At 37.4% G+C, this 16,957-nt stretch overlaps 1 protein-coding gene across 3 annotated transcripts in view; it reads right to left on the bottom strand.

Annotated features, from left to right (window-relative positions):
• The window catches only part of ATRNL1 (attractin like 1), a 431,352-nt gene that overhangs the window by 85,161 nt on the left and 329,234 nt on the right, over positions 1–16,957 (bottom strand). The window contains exon 28 of one of the 3 annotated variants that reach the window (XM_021537271.3): positions 535–2,213. The exons of the other annotated variants lie outside the window; for them this stretch is intronic. Within the exon in view, the coding sequence (XP_021392946.1) occupies positions 2,154–2,213 (60 nt within the window). The 3' untranslated portion in view covers positions 535–2,153. Of the gene's footprint in view, positions 1–534; positions 2,214–16,957 lie in introns of those variants that run through there. 3 annotated transcript variants of the gene reach the window in all.

Genomic DNA, 16,957 nt, shown 5'->3' with positions numbered 1-16,957 from the left:
CCTCTGATGGCCCAGAAATAGAGGAAGGCCCAGTCTTAGGAAAAGCTGCAAAGCCACATAAAAACATTATCTGACATGGATGAAATTTTCAAAATCAGAAATGTTGCCCAATTTTAAAGGTGGTCAATGGAGAGGAGAACTTAAGTTCACATAGATATTTCAAGTTAATCCATGACTGACTTGGTTTTGGGCATGATCACTGTAAAAACACATTGCTTTGGTCAAGCCAGATATATCTCCTGGTATCTTGTCTTCTATTTGAGAAATACCCTGGTCCTCTTTGCCACACACACACTACTCAATAGCAAAGCATTGGTAAGGGTTTATTTTATTTGGTCAGTAAGAAAACAGCATCAGTACATTAATAACCAATGATAAACAATGCAGTGTAACTGTCCAGCACCTAGGTATCTCATGTTCTAGCTTTCTTTATGTAAACACACATTCCAATAGTCTCAATGCATTTTTACAAGCTGGTAGCAGCTTATGTTAACAATTTGCACACACAAACATGTGTATGTCACATGAATAAACATAAACACACGTATATCAGCAGGAATTATTTTGTATTATCCGACCCAGCAGAGAGAATCTGCAGTAACTGGCATTTCCAGTAGCCATGCACAATTTGTATGAAGAGTTAAGGTCAGAAAAGGGGAGAGAGGAAGAGACACAGGGAGACAAAAGGAGAAAAGCAAGCAAAGCCACAAGTTGAACACAGGCTGTTGCCTTCCAGCTCTTCAGGTAAAAAGTGAAGGGCAGTTAAGAGGCAGTTGTCCATATCATCATATGAAAAGTCTCCTTGGCTAAAAACAGCTTCTAGAACTGCATTTGTAAAGCTAGACCAGCTGGGAGGAAAATAAAAAAATAGCTGATGAAGAAAAACTCTAAGTGGCAGAGCATATTTAGGAGAATTAATACGTCCTTATCTGGGAAGTCTAGGCTCACCTAAGCTACCCTGGAGGAAGATGAACTTTTTGATGAAAGAGTTTCTGTTCAGGTCTGTCCTTTGATAATTGTGGTGACTACATGGGCTTGGGGTTACATTTAGAACAGAGATACTGTAAATTCTTGCACACTTACTAAGCAAGCCCAGATGGCACAAAAGGTACTGTGATGCAGGGTTTGGTATCACAACAGAATTACACAGCTACCCAGGACAGTGAAAATCACCAAACCTCTCCCCACATGGATTGATTCTAGGAAAGACAAAGGCAAAATGAGTCCTTTAGCTTTGGTACAGTATTTTTCTGTATGCAGTAATATTTTTTTTACACATTAGCAGAATTACTTAGGTAACCAACGTGGTTAGGCAACGTGTCTTTATACAGACACACTCTGAAGGTCAACCTTAGCAAACACTGTGGTTCAAGTAATTCTAAGATATTAAACATAACTGGTCTAACAGAGCTGCAATTTATTATAAAGTGAAAATAAGGACACTTCAAGAGGTGAAATAATTAAATGTATAATCAAGTTTCAAGTATTGAAAATTTAGTAAGGAAATGTACAAAGATATCCTCCTATTGACCTAACACCGAGGTTCAAGGAAGAAATCTGTTTGAATGCCCAGGCAGCCGTGGCTGACCACATTGTGAATGTCAGCTCATTGACTGAGGCACTGAACTCTTGCCATTTAAACTTAGGCAAGTCATTAGCCATGAAGAAAAGCTAAGATTATTAGTTAACTGCCTGTTCAGTTGCAGGTACAAGCATGGTACAATCTGATCAACCAAGCATAAATAAGTATTTTCTGCATTTTAGAGCTACACATGACATACAGAAACCCCAGAGGTGCTAACATCGTTGCAGAAACTATGTAATTAAAATTTACGGATATAACTTGTAAACAGAAAGCAAAAAAACCATAAAAATGTGTGTGAGGCTTTTGGGGAGTCCCATGAGACAGGTAAGGGGTACAGGCATGTGACATTCCACAGTACTGAGGGAGGCTGGCTGCGTGCCAGTGTCAGCCACTTAACTGCACCCTGCAAGAATTCAGCTGCAAATCTTTGCTTCCTTTCTGTCTTTCATATCTTTGCAAGGCAAAAGGCAAAGACAAAGTCTTTCAGCTGGAGTTCTTTCATCCAAGAACATTCTTCATCCAAGGCCAAAGGTTCACCATATCCTAAAAGGCCTTTGGATCTGCATGTTCAGTCATCTTCATCCAAACGTATTTCTTTGGGAGCATTATTCAGTCCTTGTGGCCGATCCTAAAAGAACACCAATAAAAACTATCTTCATTCCTTCAAATACAATCTTCAATGGCTTTATCTCTAGGACCACTGTATGAGAGCATTGTGTCGAAGGTGAAAAATGGATGCAGAGGCATTTCAATTAAAACCACAGCACATTGAAACATTTTTTCTATGGTTTTTGGAGGTTCAGTTTTGGTCAACCCTCTAGCTAAGTGTTCCCAAGGTGAAATAGGCTTTCTGGAAAAACACACATATAAACACAATATTTTTCCCCTCTGCTGACAGCTGTTTAAAAATACTACCTGTTGGCTTTCCTGGGACAATATTTCTAAGGGGATAAGTATTGTGATAAAAGATCCTATCAGTATATTACACAACTAAAAGTACTTTGAATATAAAACTCTAGAATATGAGGAGGTTCTGTATCCACTTAAATTGCTTTACTGGAGTAGGGAGAAGCAAAATTTCCTCTGGGATGAAACAAGCCAGTTATTTAAAGGGGCATGATAATGCCACAGAACACAAAGCAAAAACTCCTGCAATTGTAACTTGTGATTGTCTAAAATAAAAAAGGTGCAAGCTAATCTTGGTTTCAAACAAATACCATTCTTTCACCTGTCCATTGTTATTCCAAATCATCTAGCTGACTAATATTTCCTCCAAAATCCTTTCTTTTATATATGTTTTCCAATCCTTTCTGTCCTTTTTTAAAAAATATTTTTCCAGAGTCATCTATTCACCTCTTCCTTTCTTCCTTATGTTGTTTTTCTCTTCAGGTAGCTTGTCCCTGCTACTCTCTTTTTTAATTCCATGAGACCCTTTAAGATTTTAGTCTTGGCCTTTCTCTCTGCATCACTCACAACTCAGTTTTGGTCTCCAGAGTCTCTCGGCCTATTTGGGATCTCTTGACCACTTTTGGCCTAATTCCCCACAGTCACCTCCAGTTCTTTCCTTTATTGTTTTATTCTTCACTTCTCTTCCCATCCCTCTTTCACCTAAAGCCATTGTAACTTCAGTTTTATTTCTTTTTTTCTGGATGTTACCAAGCCTCTGCTATTGCACCACCCTGCCAGACTCCATCACAAACTGTTTCTACCATAAAGGGTCAAGTGTGCCTTGTTCTAACAGCATGAAAAGACCTAACTAGAGGAGAGTCAATCTTCAGCATATTTTTAAAAAATAAACAAAACACCACAAAACATTTTCTTTAAATGCAATGCTGTCAGTTTTCGCCATTTTTTACAATACTTAAAATAATTTTATTACTACTTTATCTGTAGCTTCTGAAGGACTTCTATTTAAAAAACTCACTCCAAAGCAAATTTCAAGTTTTGATAAGCAAACTTCAAGCAAATTTCAAGTTTTTTGACAAGAAAAGCATGAAACATACTCTGTCTTAGTTAAGTGAATCACAAGTGAGAAAAAGTATAATTCAACCTTAATATTTTAAAGTCTTCTATTTTCAAGGCAACTGTGCAGCTATTAGCATTTTGACTCAGAGGGGCAGACACAAATCTGATCTGAACAGAAGAGCTGTGTAAGAGCTTAAATTTTGAACTATTCTGAGTTAACACTGGTCAGAATATTAAAGAAAGGAAAGAAAAAGAAGGAAAGCTGATCTCAAGAGGTAACATCTGAATGCCATTAAAATGCCACTCATTACACTAAAGATGTAAAAGCAAGCAGAAAGGTTATCTTAGTAACTTCCAGACAATTTTGGGTGAGAACGACCAGCAGTGACAAGTGTTTGTTACTTTGCAGATTTCAAACCAGTAAGAAATCGAGAAAAAACACAAAATTCTGCATCAGTTTGTGATATTTGTTCTTATCAAAAATAAGTTCTTGATCTCAAATTAGAAGCCAATTTCCCCTGCAGTGGGGAATAGATAGATCAGATAAAGGATATTTATTATGATTAATTCTTCTTTGGATGGAATGTAATCAATATCCCTCATTATGTTAAAGCAAAATGATGAGGAGGATAAAGGTGCTGAGGTGACTTTAAAGGCACTGAAGGGTTTAGAAATCAAATCTTTTATAACATTAACTTTTTGAAAGATGTTAACAAGTCATATTAGCTCAAACAGAAGCTTCCTATTGACTCTTTATTTTGCCTTCAAGGCTCAACCAAAACCAATATCAGATTTTAGATTTGATAAGACTTAAATGGGATTTGGTTTTTAAAGTTTATTAATTCTTTAGCATTCTTTGTTCCTTAGCTTTTAATGTGTAAACTAGATTTCTGTGCATCAGAGTCAATAAAAAACTTCTAGCTGAAAGGGCATAGTGATATAAGGTACCACGTAACTTATTGTAATACCAAAAATCATAAGCTTGTTTTAACATCAAAATAAATGTAAAAAGAGAAATTAGATTGTGTTAGCAACAGGCCAAAGGAAGACTGAAGGCAAAATGAGAGATTATGCTCTTAAATAATTTTTTACAACAAATTTCAGGCCTAGCAGATTTTTAACCCAGTGTAACATACAAGGAAGGATCATTTTCTGGATGCTGAAGCCTTCCTAAATTTATTTATAACCAGATCTAAGCTGTTGGTTTCTGTCCTGGCACTGACATTAAATAGTCCTTAGTTTTCCCCAGCTGACTTCTGAAAAACAATAAAATCAAAAGGTGCCAACAACAAGCTTGGTGCTGGGTCAGAGTTCTCTCTGCAGTGCAAAAACAAACTGTGACACACCACGAGGTACTTGGAAGCACTCACAGACAATTTTCTCAGTGTTCCCCTTTCAGCACTGGAAGTGGCTGTGGGTCAAGACAAATCTGAGCTTTACAGCTGTTGAAATACTTAAACCACACCAGATTTTTAAGTTATATCATAGCAGTGCAGTTATTACTTGCCAGCCACAGGATCTGCTGATGGCAGTTGAAGTTCTGATTCATCAAAGGGCCCAAATAATTGCAGCAATCCATCTGCTCCATGCACTCCCCCTCTTTGTGATTACTTATTGCCATGTGATTTTTGCCACTGATACCATACCCGAGCAATTGGTGGCCTGTTGGATCTCCTGAGAACTCTGTTGTGATGGAGCAGAGCTGAAAATATTATACCTGCTCCAAGCTTTCCCTTTGCAAAAACCTGATGGGACGTGATATTTGGCAGCCACTGTCATAACTGATCAAGCAGTCACCAGACTCTTGCATATTTCCTGAAGGCTGCTGCTATTTTTCATCATAAGTGCCAGATAATTGAAATAATTGACCTGCTCTAAGGCCTTGCTTTGACTCCAGCATTTTCAGCACTGGGACATTTGCCTATTGTCATATTTGGTTAAGAGCAGCAGAGGCTTTGATAACTCTTTCACAAGATGTCACAGCCCACAGAGCAAGCTTTTTACACAGCCTGTGTTACGGAGCTGCCAGACACCCTTGTGCCTCACCCCATGGCTCACAAGGGCACCTGCAACATCCACCCAAGTGCTAGAAAGGTGTAGGAAGAGGAAATGAAGGAAAGCATGCAAGCAGTTTTGCAAGCAGGCTGACAGTGGGAATCCTCTTACTGCTCCCGTGTGATGAGTAATTTAAACTCTCCAGTGCTCTGTTGCTTAAATGAATTTCCATTACAGGTTTTTTTTTTTTTTTTTTGTTTTTTTTTTCAGTAGTTAAGGAGGCTACAAATGTTTTACAGATGATCAAATACCCAAACTTACACTTTTCACCACTTATTATGTTGCTAAAGGACAGACTTGCCTGTTGACTGATATACAGATTTTTAGAATAGTCCAATTAAGTGTACTAGCCATAAAAAGCTTTGATGTGTTCTTCTGCTGAGGGGTATAGATCTTTCTTGCAGTCAGATTATATTGCTCACTTTTGTTTGAGAAGAACAAAAGTACCACATTCCCTCACTAGATCACATCCCACACCTGAATTTACTGTATTCATTTCAAAGACGGATGATCAGTTGTGATCATTGCTCTGCTTAGAATCTGAGCAGGTCACAGACTGACAGTGACTGTAGAAGTCTTTCCAACACTTTCATTAAGATCTAACACTTTAAGGCATTCTGTATTTTTACCCTGCACAAAATACAGATACAGACTTATTTTTAAGACCACTTCTGACACATCACCCACTTCTAAGAATGTTCAACTTTTCTAAAGTCCAAGTTTTTCTTTATCTGTAGCCTTTTCTTTTCAGCTCTTTATCTTTAAACAGATAACACTGAAAGGAATAAAGAGAAATGCTGTTTTTAAAGTGAAAAAGCTGCCAAATCTTATACCAATATACAGCTAGTAATGATCTCAACAATATTCCAGTTACAATTATCTACCCAACCTAATAAAATTCTGTGGTTTATTTTTAAATTTGAATGTAAATGAAACCAGTTTGCTTAGTCAAAATGATCTGTTAAGAACAACAATTTTCAAGTAAACTATATGATAGAAGCAATACTTTCCCTTATCTTGCCTCAAACTTTTTAGACTAGAAAATGCTCATTGCTTCTTGAGTAAAAAGGCTTGATGTGTATTTAAAGATAAATCCTGACATCCAGAAAAAATTTAGGTTTCCATCAAAAATGAGAGTTGATATATGCAGGAACAAAAAGTCAAGTTCTTGTAGCAACACAACACATTTTTTTTTCCCATTGAGAAATACCTTAATTAAAAGAAGAAATTCACCTAGCAGTAATTTGAAATTTCAAATTTAGAGAGAACAGTTTCTCTAGGAATATTCAATACCCTACTCCAGTGAGTCTTTGTCAATCACCACTTACTTGAGATAAAAAAAAGATGACAGAAAGGACACTGCTGTATTTATGTACACAACTGTGGGGTGAGAGAATTCCACCTTTTGATGAAATAGCTTTTTTTTTTTCTTTTTTTTTTTTACATACACTGGTGATGATTGATTGTAGAAAATTCAAAAGGGTGACTTTACAGATAATTGGCCCTGACTAACAAAAGCAAACAACATTGCAGCTTTTTGTCAGCAGTGGGATGCAATTATGCGCCATTAATTAAACTGGCATGCCAATGAAAGGTCAGATAACACAACATGAAGAAGAAAGTAGTTCTGTACTTTGAGATGTTATTTCTTGAAAATGTTTGTGCTTATATAGCACTCTTGGGGTGGGAAGAAACTATTCCTCATTTAAATAAGGTGAAAATTTGGAGCCAGATTCTGGTCTGGCGTAAATACAAGAACATAAAATAAGATGATGGAACTAAGGAAGGTGTTGGAAACTTTAAGGTACCCACCTATCCTTTAATCCTGCAGCAGCAGGTCTGCTCAGGAATGGGGACATCACAGAGAAGACAGAACATTTTCACTTAGTAGGGGGTCAGTAACCTTACAAGCACTAATTTAATTCAAAGCACAAGACCTTTCCTTATGACTGCATATGCTTTTATTAAGATAATCTACTGCTCTCAATGTTATTTTTATTCTATGCCTTCTCGCAGTCACCAGTCTGATTGCTCCCCATGCCAATATTTCAGGAAATAGATTTGCCATTTGTGATGCTGTGCATCACAAAACTTGAGCCACAATTAAGAACCTAAAAACCATCTTTGTTACCAGGATTTTTTTCCCAAGGGAAGTCATTTTTAGCTGGATTCTTCCCTGTCCATCAAGTTGCTTTCCCCCCAGTTGTTTTATTTGCAGAGACTAATTTGGCAGTCAATGATAAATGGCAGCAAGTTTTTTGTCTTTGTACACGCATTCCAACTACCCTAGTAAATAAAAGACACAACTTATGATATCATCTCTGCATGCAATACATATGGTTTTTCCTGATTCTTTCAATTTTCCTTAATTGATTAGAAATAAATATGCAACCTTGAAGGCCAAAAGCTTCTGAAGTAAAAGGCACACAGTGTTCTAATGTTTATCACTAATGGAGTCAACTGTGTTTCTTTGCCAGGATGAAAGAGACTTGCAAGGATATTCCAATATTTCTGTTTCCTCTCCCAAAGCAGAACTGAGACTTGGCAGCAGGTAAAGATGGGCAAAATTGTGCCAGAGAAGATCTCAGAGACATGCCTTCTCCTTGGCAGGGTGGAGTTGGGTTAGGTGATCTGAGCAACAGCATCTGATTTTTCAAGTTCAGGCTAGAAAGCCTGGGATCCTGGCAGGGATAGTGGAGGTGTTCTTTAAAAACAACAACAAAAAGCAAAACCAAACAAAAACCCTAACAAAACCCCGGGCAATTTACCCCTATCTATCCATACTCAGATACAGTCCCCCTCCTCTCCTAAAAGAACAGCAGATTCAGTTAAATATTAAAGTGATTAGATTGTTGACAAAGAACAGAAATTGACTGAATTAAAACTATTTTCATTGTTCTTCCCAGTTTACTAGGGAAATCTTATTTTCATCACTTCCATTTCCCTTGACATACTAAAAAGTCTGAATCTGTCTCCTTTCCTCATGTTATTTTAGCTTTTCACATAATTACAGAGAAATTGCTAATGGTCACACTGAGCACTTAAATCTAACTTATCAATAAGGCAAGTCAAACTTCCACAGCAAGTAAAGTTATGCAGGATACATATTTCACTGCAGCACTGTATCATCACACTTGGTAACTTAAGGGCAAGCATTTAATTGCATGAAAATTTCTGAGAGAAGGTGAGGGAATCAGTGTAATGAGATTGTCTTTGATCAAACTAAGTGGAATAAGCATTGATAAAAATATCAAAGAATTGATATTGAAAGTGAAATTAAGAGTAAGGTAAGTCCCAATTCCTGGAGTTTAACTTGATGCAAAATCTAAGCAGAAGGGAACTTGAAATCTAGGTTAGCCTCTCTTTCACTTTGCATTTCTTTCTACAATGAAGTTGTGGGTTATTTTAAACCTGTGGTTTTGCCTAACTGCACATTTCAAATGGTAAATACCTCTTCCTCTTCAAGTCTCTCCAAGCTGCCAGAGAACACCTTTGATACCATTCACTGTATCCAGCCTTGTGCTTAGGCAGCACATGCTACTCTTAGGTAATGGTTATCCTGAGTAGCTATAGCACCATTAACTTCTCTCAAATGCCCCATTTTTAGAGATTGTACTTGTTAGGAGCAATTTTAAAAGAGTATAGAGGAGCTGAAAAGGACTGAGTATTTTAGATTAGGCTATTATAGTAAAATTGAGTATCCCAATCAAGTTCTTTGGTATCTAAACTGATTTATCACATCCTAGCCCTCCTGTGTTAAAAGGGGTCTGAAAAAGGTATGCACCAGAAATTTTGCAGCATTTCATGTTAGGTTTCCTTCATCCCCACAGGTCAGGTTCTGATTTCAATTAAATTATCTAGTAGAAAAAGAAAAAATCCTCTACCTTAATAATAGTATATCAAAGAGATGTGTCCAACATCTTTCAGGCTCAATCTCATAGACAGTAATTAGGAGACAATAGGAGTGATTTTGAGAGAATCCCTGATTGTTTCCAAGGTAAGGAAGCAACAAAGTAAAAGACATTTGGGGTATTCCTCCCGAGGCAGCTCAGCTACCACAGCACCTCTTGCTCAGATACAAAGCCCAGGATTCCTTCCAGCTTCTCCTCCAGCCAGTCCCACAAGAAGCAAGCAGGCATTTGGATGACTTCTGTGTGCCTTCCACCTCCCTGAAACCATGACTCATAAGATGAAAATGACCTCATTTCACTGTTAAAATTCTTGTACTGCATTCAGTTATTCAGTGACCAAGTAAAGATGTACCCACCACACTTCATACATCATTAAGATATTTGAAAAAGCTTTCAAAACCAGGACACTCAGTACAAACTGCTGAAGAAAACCAGAGGTAAACAAAACCATACACAAATGTTATCAATGGACCTAAATAAAACATACAACCCTCCTGATTGCCACCTAGACAAGACTAATATTAGTTTTTAAATCCAGAGCTCTCTCAGAAGCAGAAAGTTCTACTTCTTTCCATGAAAGAAAGGCCTTTAATCATATAAAGGTGGTCAGGGCCATTCTCCCAATTTGCAAGAAGAATGCTGTGTTTACATGGGCAAAGCAGGGCTCTCGGCCAGGACTCATGTTTAATAAGGCAAGAGTGTATCTAATGGAATTTAAGGGTTTGATATTATGCAATTAACTTTTTGTCAACACAAATCAAAATAGTTAATGTATTGCTGCAGTCAGAGGCAGGTGAGCAGGACCTCGCTCTCCAGGGAAGCCCCTGTGACTCCAAGGGGGCTCCAAGCTGGTGGATCCTGGCATTCCCTGCACTGTCACTGCAGTCACATTCTTACAGCATCTGTCCATAATCATCTGGCACTGGGATGGATTTGCTCCTCTGCAACATTGAATTCTAAGAAAGACTGATTTAAATGTGAAGGAAAATGCAAATGGTTATTAGATAGCCTTACAAGAACATGATTTGATGGTTCTTTTCATCATAATATTGCTGATGATTACTCCCTCAAGTCTCTTCAGAAGAGGCTAGGACTTTTCACATGCAGCCAAGCAGCTTTCAAGAGGAAATGGAAGACCAAACATTCTGTTTTGAAATCCTGCATAATGATATGGATCATAGAAACGTTTTTGTTGTGCGTTTTTCAATTTAGCATGCATAATTTTCAGTTTTGCAAGTAATTCAGAAAGCTTTAATGCTTACTTAATTAGTCTAAGCTTGGTAATTCAGCCAATGAAAACTAAAGTGTTTAAGTTATATTAATTGTAAACAATGTTAACAGTTAATTTTCTGAATGATGGAGCAACATAAAAACAAACTTGAGTAACACTAGGATTAATTAATTGATTAACTAGTTTCTGTTGAGAATTATATTCAATAAGAGTCTGTCAATACAAATTGCTATCAATTGCAATTTTATGAAGTGCCAAGAAAAATGGGTTCAGGTGCATACTAGAACTAGTTGTCATGAATGCCAATTTACTGCAGAGAAATGAATTGTTTATCACCTAATTTAATTTCAGACAGCTAACTCACTTGTAATAACTCATTTTAGCATTGAATTCTCAGGAACCTGAGTGTTGTTAGAAGCAGCAGCTTGCTGTAATAAGTTTGCAAATTTAAATTCTTCTGTAAATAATTTAAAGCAGACTGTAACTCAAATTTGCCATTGACTACTTGGAAAATATTTAGCAATTTTATTCACCATCCAGACACCCCTGTTCTTCCCACTAGCAGCATGTTTCATTACAAATGCCTGCCTACTGCTGCAGTATTAGACTTGAGTCTGTGCTTTTAATAACAATGGGATGGATGCAGTGTCCTCTGCTGCTTCTGGCTGACTCAGCCAAAGCACTCTGTAGAAGTATTTAATACACCTCAGCACACATGGACAGTTTGATGTCCAGATGCTGAAGAGGAAAATGCAGAGAAGGCTCACAGCAGGCTGAAAGGACACAAAAGTCTCTGGTTTGGGCCACAGGATGGGTTTGGTTCATCCTGTGCTTTCTCCATCCACTCCCTGAAGTGTTCTAGGGCATTTGATGGCAACTGGGAACAAGGAAAGTTAAGCAAAGAGCCTATTTGAAGCCTTTGAAAAATTATGGAAAACATCAATTTCTTAAAGACTCTGAGGAAGCTGTCAGCCAGAAATAATTTAATACTCTTATGGAAATGCCTTCCTCTTCCAGATTTTCAACAGTCACTGAAGTTCAGTTACAATGTCTGAGGACAAACATGCAGTTACACTACAATGAAAAAGTGAGATGGCATAATAATGTAAGAGTTTATTAATCTGCATAAAGCTTTACACCCAGGAACCATGTCAGTCCATGCCTACCACTGTAAATATACATTCTTTCAAATCAATATACTACCAGCCTTTTTTTCTTGGCAAACAAATCAATGTTCCAGCACACCTGCAATAGGCATCTGACAGAGCCCAGCACCTTGTACTCACAGCTGTCAAACACTACTGAGTGTAAAAGTTCCTCCCAGCTTCATGCACTTACTGCAGGTACCTCACATGAGTGTGCAGCATGCTTGTTAGTCAAGGCAGGTCACATTTCCAAATAACTACTGTATTAACACTCTCCTGTAATCTGACTTCAAGGAAGATCAACCACATTTGCAAACAAGCAGCAATAAACTCAAATATTTAGAAAGCCCTTTCAACTTTCCTTTTATAACATAAATTATTTTAATAAAATAAAAAAGTCCAACAGCAAAAGCTTTGAAATGCCATCTCAAAAATAGGTCAGACTCTTCCTTCTATCTTCTCCCTTACAGCATGAAAAGCTGTCTGTGCTTTGCCTCATGACTTCTCTCCTTATGGGAGCTTCCATAAATCATTTCTGTTAGCAAAAAGTAATCCATGGACTAAGCCTGTCCTAGAGCTACAGACTGTGTTTCCACTGGGAAGCTGCTGCAGGCTGAACACAGATGTTGACCAACCTAGTTAAAAATTGAACAGCACATAACCAGCACTACAGCAGCACCACTGTTTATCAGACATGTCTTCATGAGCAAGGAAGTATTTTAACTCTAGCTTCAAGTCAGACTAATAACATGACATTTTACTTCAACTCAGAATTCTTCTTTTCTCTAAGTCTGATATTTCCCTCCCCAATAACATTAAATGGATTTTCTGGATTCACAGCTACAGTGACACAAATGAGGAGGTAATCAGAGATTTAATTTAGTATCATTACCCAAGCTAACACCTCACAAATCTGTGCTGAAATGAATCAAATGGTTATTCCCACCTGTCAGCAAGAGTTTGATAGCTGAAAGGCACAGGGAAATATGGTATTTGACATTTTCCTTCCAGCAGGAGACTCGGTTACGAGTTTATAAATTTATTATAAACACACAAAAGAGGTCAAAAGAAAATGATCTATATTCAGTAAATCAAGATAATAGTTTAATAGATTTAAAATATACTCCCCACCTCTCAGTATGCTGGGAATTTAGAAAAAACTACTTACTGCTTCAGTTTTGAAACTGTTTTGAAGATATTTTCTGTAAAGCAATATGTTCATACTTCATTAGTTAAACTGCTACAAAATTAGAACTACAAAAATTTTCAATTACAACAGAACAAAAAAGGTCATATTTCAAGGTTGCAAGGCGTTAGCACATGACTGAAAACCTATGAGTGGATCTTACTTTCAGTTCAGCACCAGAATTGACTGATCCAAGTAGGAGTATACATCAAAATACAAGCAGGTTATAACAAATTGTGATGAAGTAAAAGCTAATATTTCTATTGCCATCCTATAACTGATACTTGAGCACATAAAACCCATTATTTTAATCACTACATGGGAATAAAGTCTTTCTAATAAAGCTTTCAGATTATAAATAATATTGATTTGTATGAAATTGTTATTTACCATTGATGGACACTCTGTACAAGACAATATTAAGGAAAATGTATGCATGACAACACAGCTGAAAGCAAGGTCCTACCTAAACACAGAATGCATTCATTCCTAAGGGGGGACTGGGAAACAGCAGCAGACAAGTGCAGGGATGCTTCTACACAGATTTGTAAAATTGTTATCATTTTTGACCAGAACCTTACCAAGAATGAAGCCTTAACAAAACCACAGCAGTTTATGATCAACTCTCAGATTTCATCCTTTGGTACCACTACTGGTCCACGCAAAGGAGAGAGAAAATGGAGAATTGCAGTGCATTCAGAGACCTCCAGAACAAACTGGAAATATGCTTTGAAGTGTCAAGAACTCTATTTGCTTTACTGAACAACTTTCAAAAGACGATTAAATCAAAATCTACAAGTACCAGTAAAAGCTGAAGACTCTGAGACTTAATGGATGAAGGCAAGACAACTTTAAGTGGCTCTTAAATTTATCACAGCTCAAGTTAAAATATGATTTTAAACAGACCATAAAAAACAGCTGAAAATTATTAACCCCTGGAAGACTAGATCTACATTCATAAGGGTCAATCTGACTGAAGATGTGTGGAACTGAGATAACTCTGGTGCCTGATCCTCTACCCTTCTTCCCTCCCCCCTCAAAAAAACCCCCACAAAACACACAAAAATAATTTAAAAAATCCAACAAAAACCAAAAAGCAAACTGTTACTTTACTGATACCTAAGTCCAAAACCAAATAAATTCCTGTTGGTACACAAAGAACTCTAACGCATTCAGAATTTACTGCAGTCTAAAAATAGATAATGACTTCCGTGTTTTATCTCTTACAGAAGTACATGCAGGAAAACAAAAGTAAACATTCTTCTGCTCAAGTTTCATATGAAACAATGAAAAACTCAGGATTAATTAGACCTGGTCAAAGTACAGTTTTGTAACCTGTTTTTATTATATTTCTAGAGAGAGACAAAGTTTTTGATTCTGAGTTGAAGGGCAATTCATGAACTACACATTACTTCAGTATAACTGGATTAAAGGCTTGGACATCACTCAGTGCAGAGATTATAAAAGCCATCCCCATCTTCTGTCTCCCAGGACAGCAGCTGAGGTCACATGTCATTTTCCACCAAATTTGTTGAGTTCAAGAACCCTTTTCTCTACAATAGCAGAGTCACAGTTATGGCAGAAAATGACAAAAGCAGCCTACAGCCTCACAGTCAGGTCACAGAAATGATTCTCTCCCTGCTGGCTGCTGATGGCCTGGCACACCCATCTCTTCTTTTCAGGGACTGTCTGAGGCACTGCACAAAGCAGAAATGCAGCAGCCCTCTCTCTGGTTTTTGGGAGCAGAAGTATGAGCACAACTGCAGGAGATCATTTTTAGATGTAAATCCTGATTTGACAGAATCAGCTTTCAGCCGTGTTTGAGGTACTTTGGAAGAGGAATCCCTTTTCAGTATTCCCTGTTGGCTCTGCTCCACACATGCCTCTGGATTCAGCTCTGAGTCAGGCACCCAAAAATGGATTACTACAGCAATAGGCATTACAATAGCAAAATCTGGGAGAAATTTATCCCAACACTTTGTGGTTTAAAATTGACAATATATTTCCGAATGAGTTCTAGTTAGGCCTTGTATTTTTAGGATAAGCTGCAGTAATTACTGGACTATATTTTACTGCCTCTCTTATGCTGAAAGCCATATCTAGATAGGAAGGACCAATATAAATACTGTCACTTATGAGTAGGTCACTAGATAAGGAGCAAAAAAACCTGGGCTTGCTTCCAATTCTTCTCTGTCAGTTTTTCTGTGTGTAAAGTGGGATGGATATCTACTAATACATAAGAAGCATTTCTAAAGCTAAACATGAAATAAATAATTTACTATAGAATGTTTTAAATAGCTACAAGGCTACTGAAATACTATAGTATTTGCTTTCCCTCAAAGGTTCTCATCTGCATTGTAAAGATTTTACTACTTAAATTATGCAAAGCTATCAATCAGCAAAAGCACATTTACACTTCAGGGAGCCTGACTCCATACACCACAGACACTTCTCAGTATATAAAAATTACTCTTAGATAATACTGGAATAACCTCTCTTTGTTAATGATGACACTTTAGACAATTTGGAGCATTGCAAGCTTTTCAAGCACTTTTGAAACCACACCCTTAGAACAGTGATAACTCAGCTTCACATTGTAAGGAAGGAAAATGAACTGTAACGGTGTTAATTTTCTCTGAACATACAAGCACATCAATGGGATGCTTCAGATAGAATTCATACAACAGGAATATTTGTTCCAGTCCACAGAATATCTTTTATTCCTTCCAAATTGCTACTCTGAATCTGAATCTGTCACCTGTAGAAAGACCTATGACTCCATTTCAAGTACTACTGAAGAAAAGTTACATGTCTTTTCAAATACAATGCCTGTTTAAACAGTATTGCAATTTATGAGGAAATTAAATTTCATGCATTAATTTGTAAAAGAAACCTTTATTTCTACAGATCATGTTTATGGAAACAGATTGAAAATTACTTTAAAAAAAAGTTGAGTTTTCTCCTCAGAGTCAGTAACAAGTCTTATGAATTTCAAGAGATTTTAGAATGCCAGAGTATTTATATTCTCCCCCCTTTATTCCACTTAAGTGTGAGGTTCCTAGCAGACAATTGTTAAAGCACCACATACAGGAATCATAAGCTTGACTGACTGTTTTCAGTAAGATTCTCCTGAACATAGTCAGGTATGCACCAATTATGCTTTTTAATCTATAGTTTGAATACAAAATCATAAACTGTGACACGAAACCACAAACGTTTTCACATGAGAAATTAAAGAGGGTTGCAATATGGTTTTTCCTATGAGCCCTCACTGTGTGTTTTAAGATGAGAAGATGCCTCACTCCTGCACAAAGCAGCAGAACCTGGTTTGTGGCCACCTTTTCCAAGCTGACAGCCCCTGTAGCTGTAGGCTTCATCCACATTACCCCTCACCTGTGTGCAGTTCCAGCACTGGAACAAAAGCTGCCCCACAGCCTTCTTGGGATCCACCACTTTTCTCACTCACACACACATTTTGTGGTCACATGGGAACACTTTGATAAGGGCAGGTACCCGGAGGTTCCCCTTTCTGCTGCTTTCCAATAGTTGTCTCTATGTTACTGCAGCTCCTGCAATAGGGAGGGTTTGGATTAAATCACAGCTTTTACCCACTCCATTCATCACCGTTTCACAATTTCCATCCTTTTAATTACCGAGGGTAAATTGAAATGTTTTTATTTACCTGATACTTCCAGTTTTAGATATTGGGATGGTTTAAATTCTGGTATCAATCAACTACATCCTGTTGAACCTCCGAGCACTGTAACATGGAAGGAAAAGATCTGGATTTCCACTCAATGTGGGAAGCCTCATTCCCTTTCCACAGGTCATTTCCAAGGCCCCCATATCACAGGGTCAGTGATACATGCTAGGCTTTAT

The sequence above is a fragment of the Lonchura striata genome, chromosome 7 (assembly GCF_046129695.1).
Source record: "Lonchura striata isolate bLonStr1 chromosome 7, bLonStr1.mat, whole genome shotgun sequence".
In the NCBI taxonomy this organism is placed as follows: Eukaryota; Metazoa; Chordata; class Aves; order Passeriformes; family Estrildidae; genus Lonchura; species Lonchura striata.
This window is presented reverse-complemented; position numbering and strand designations above follow the sequence as displayed.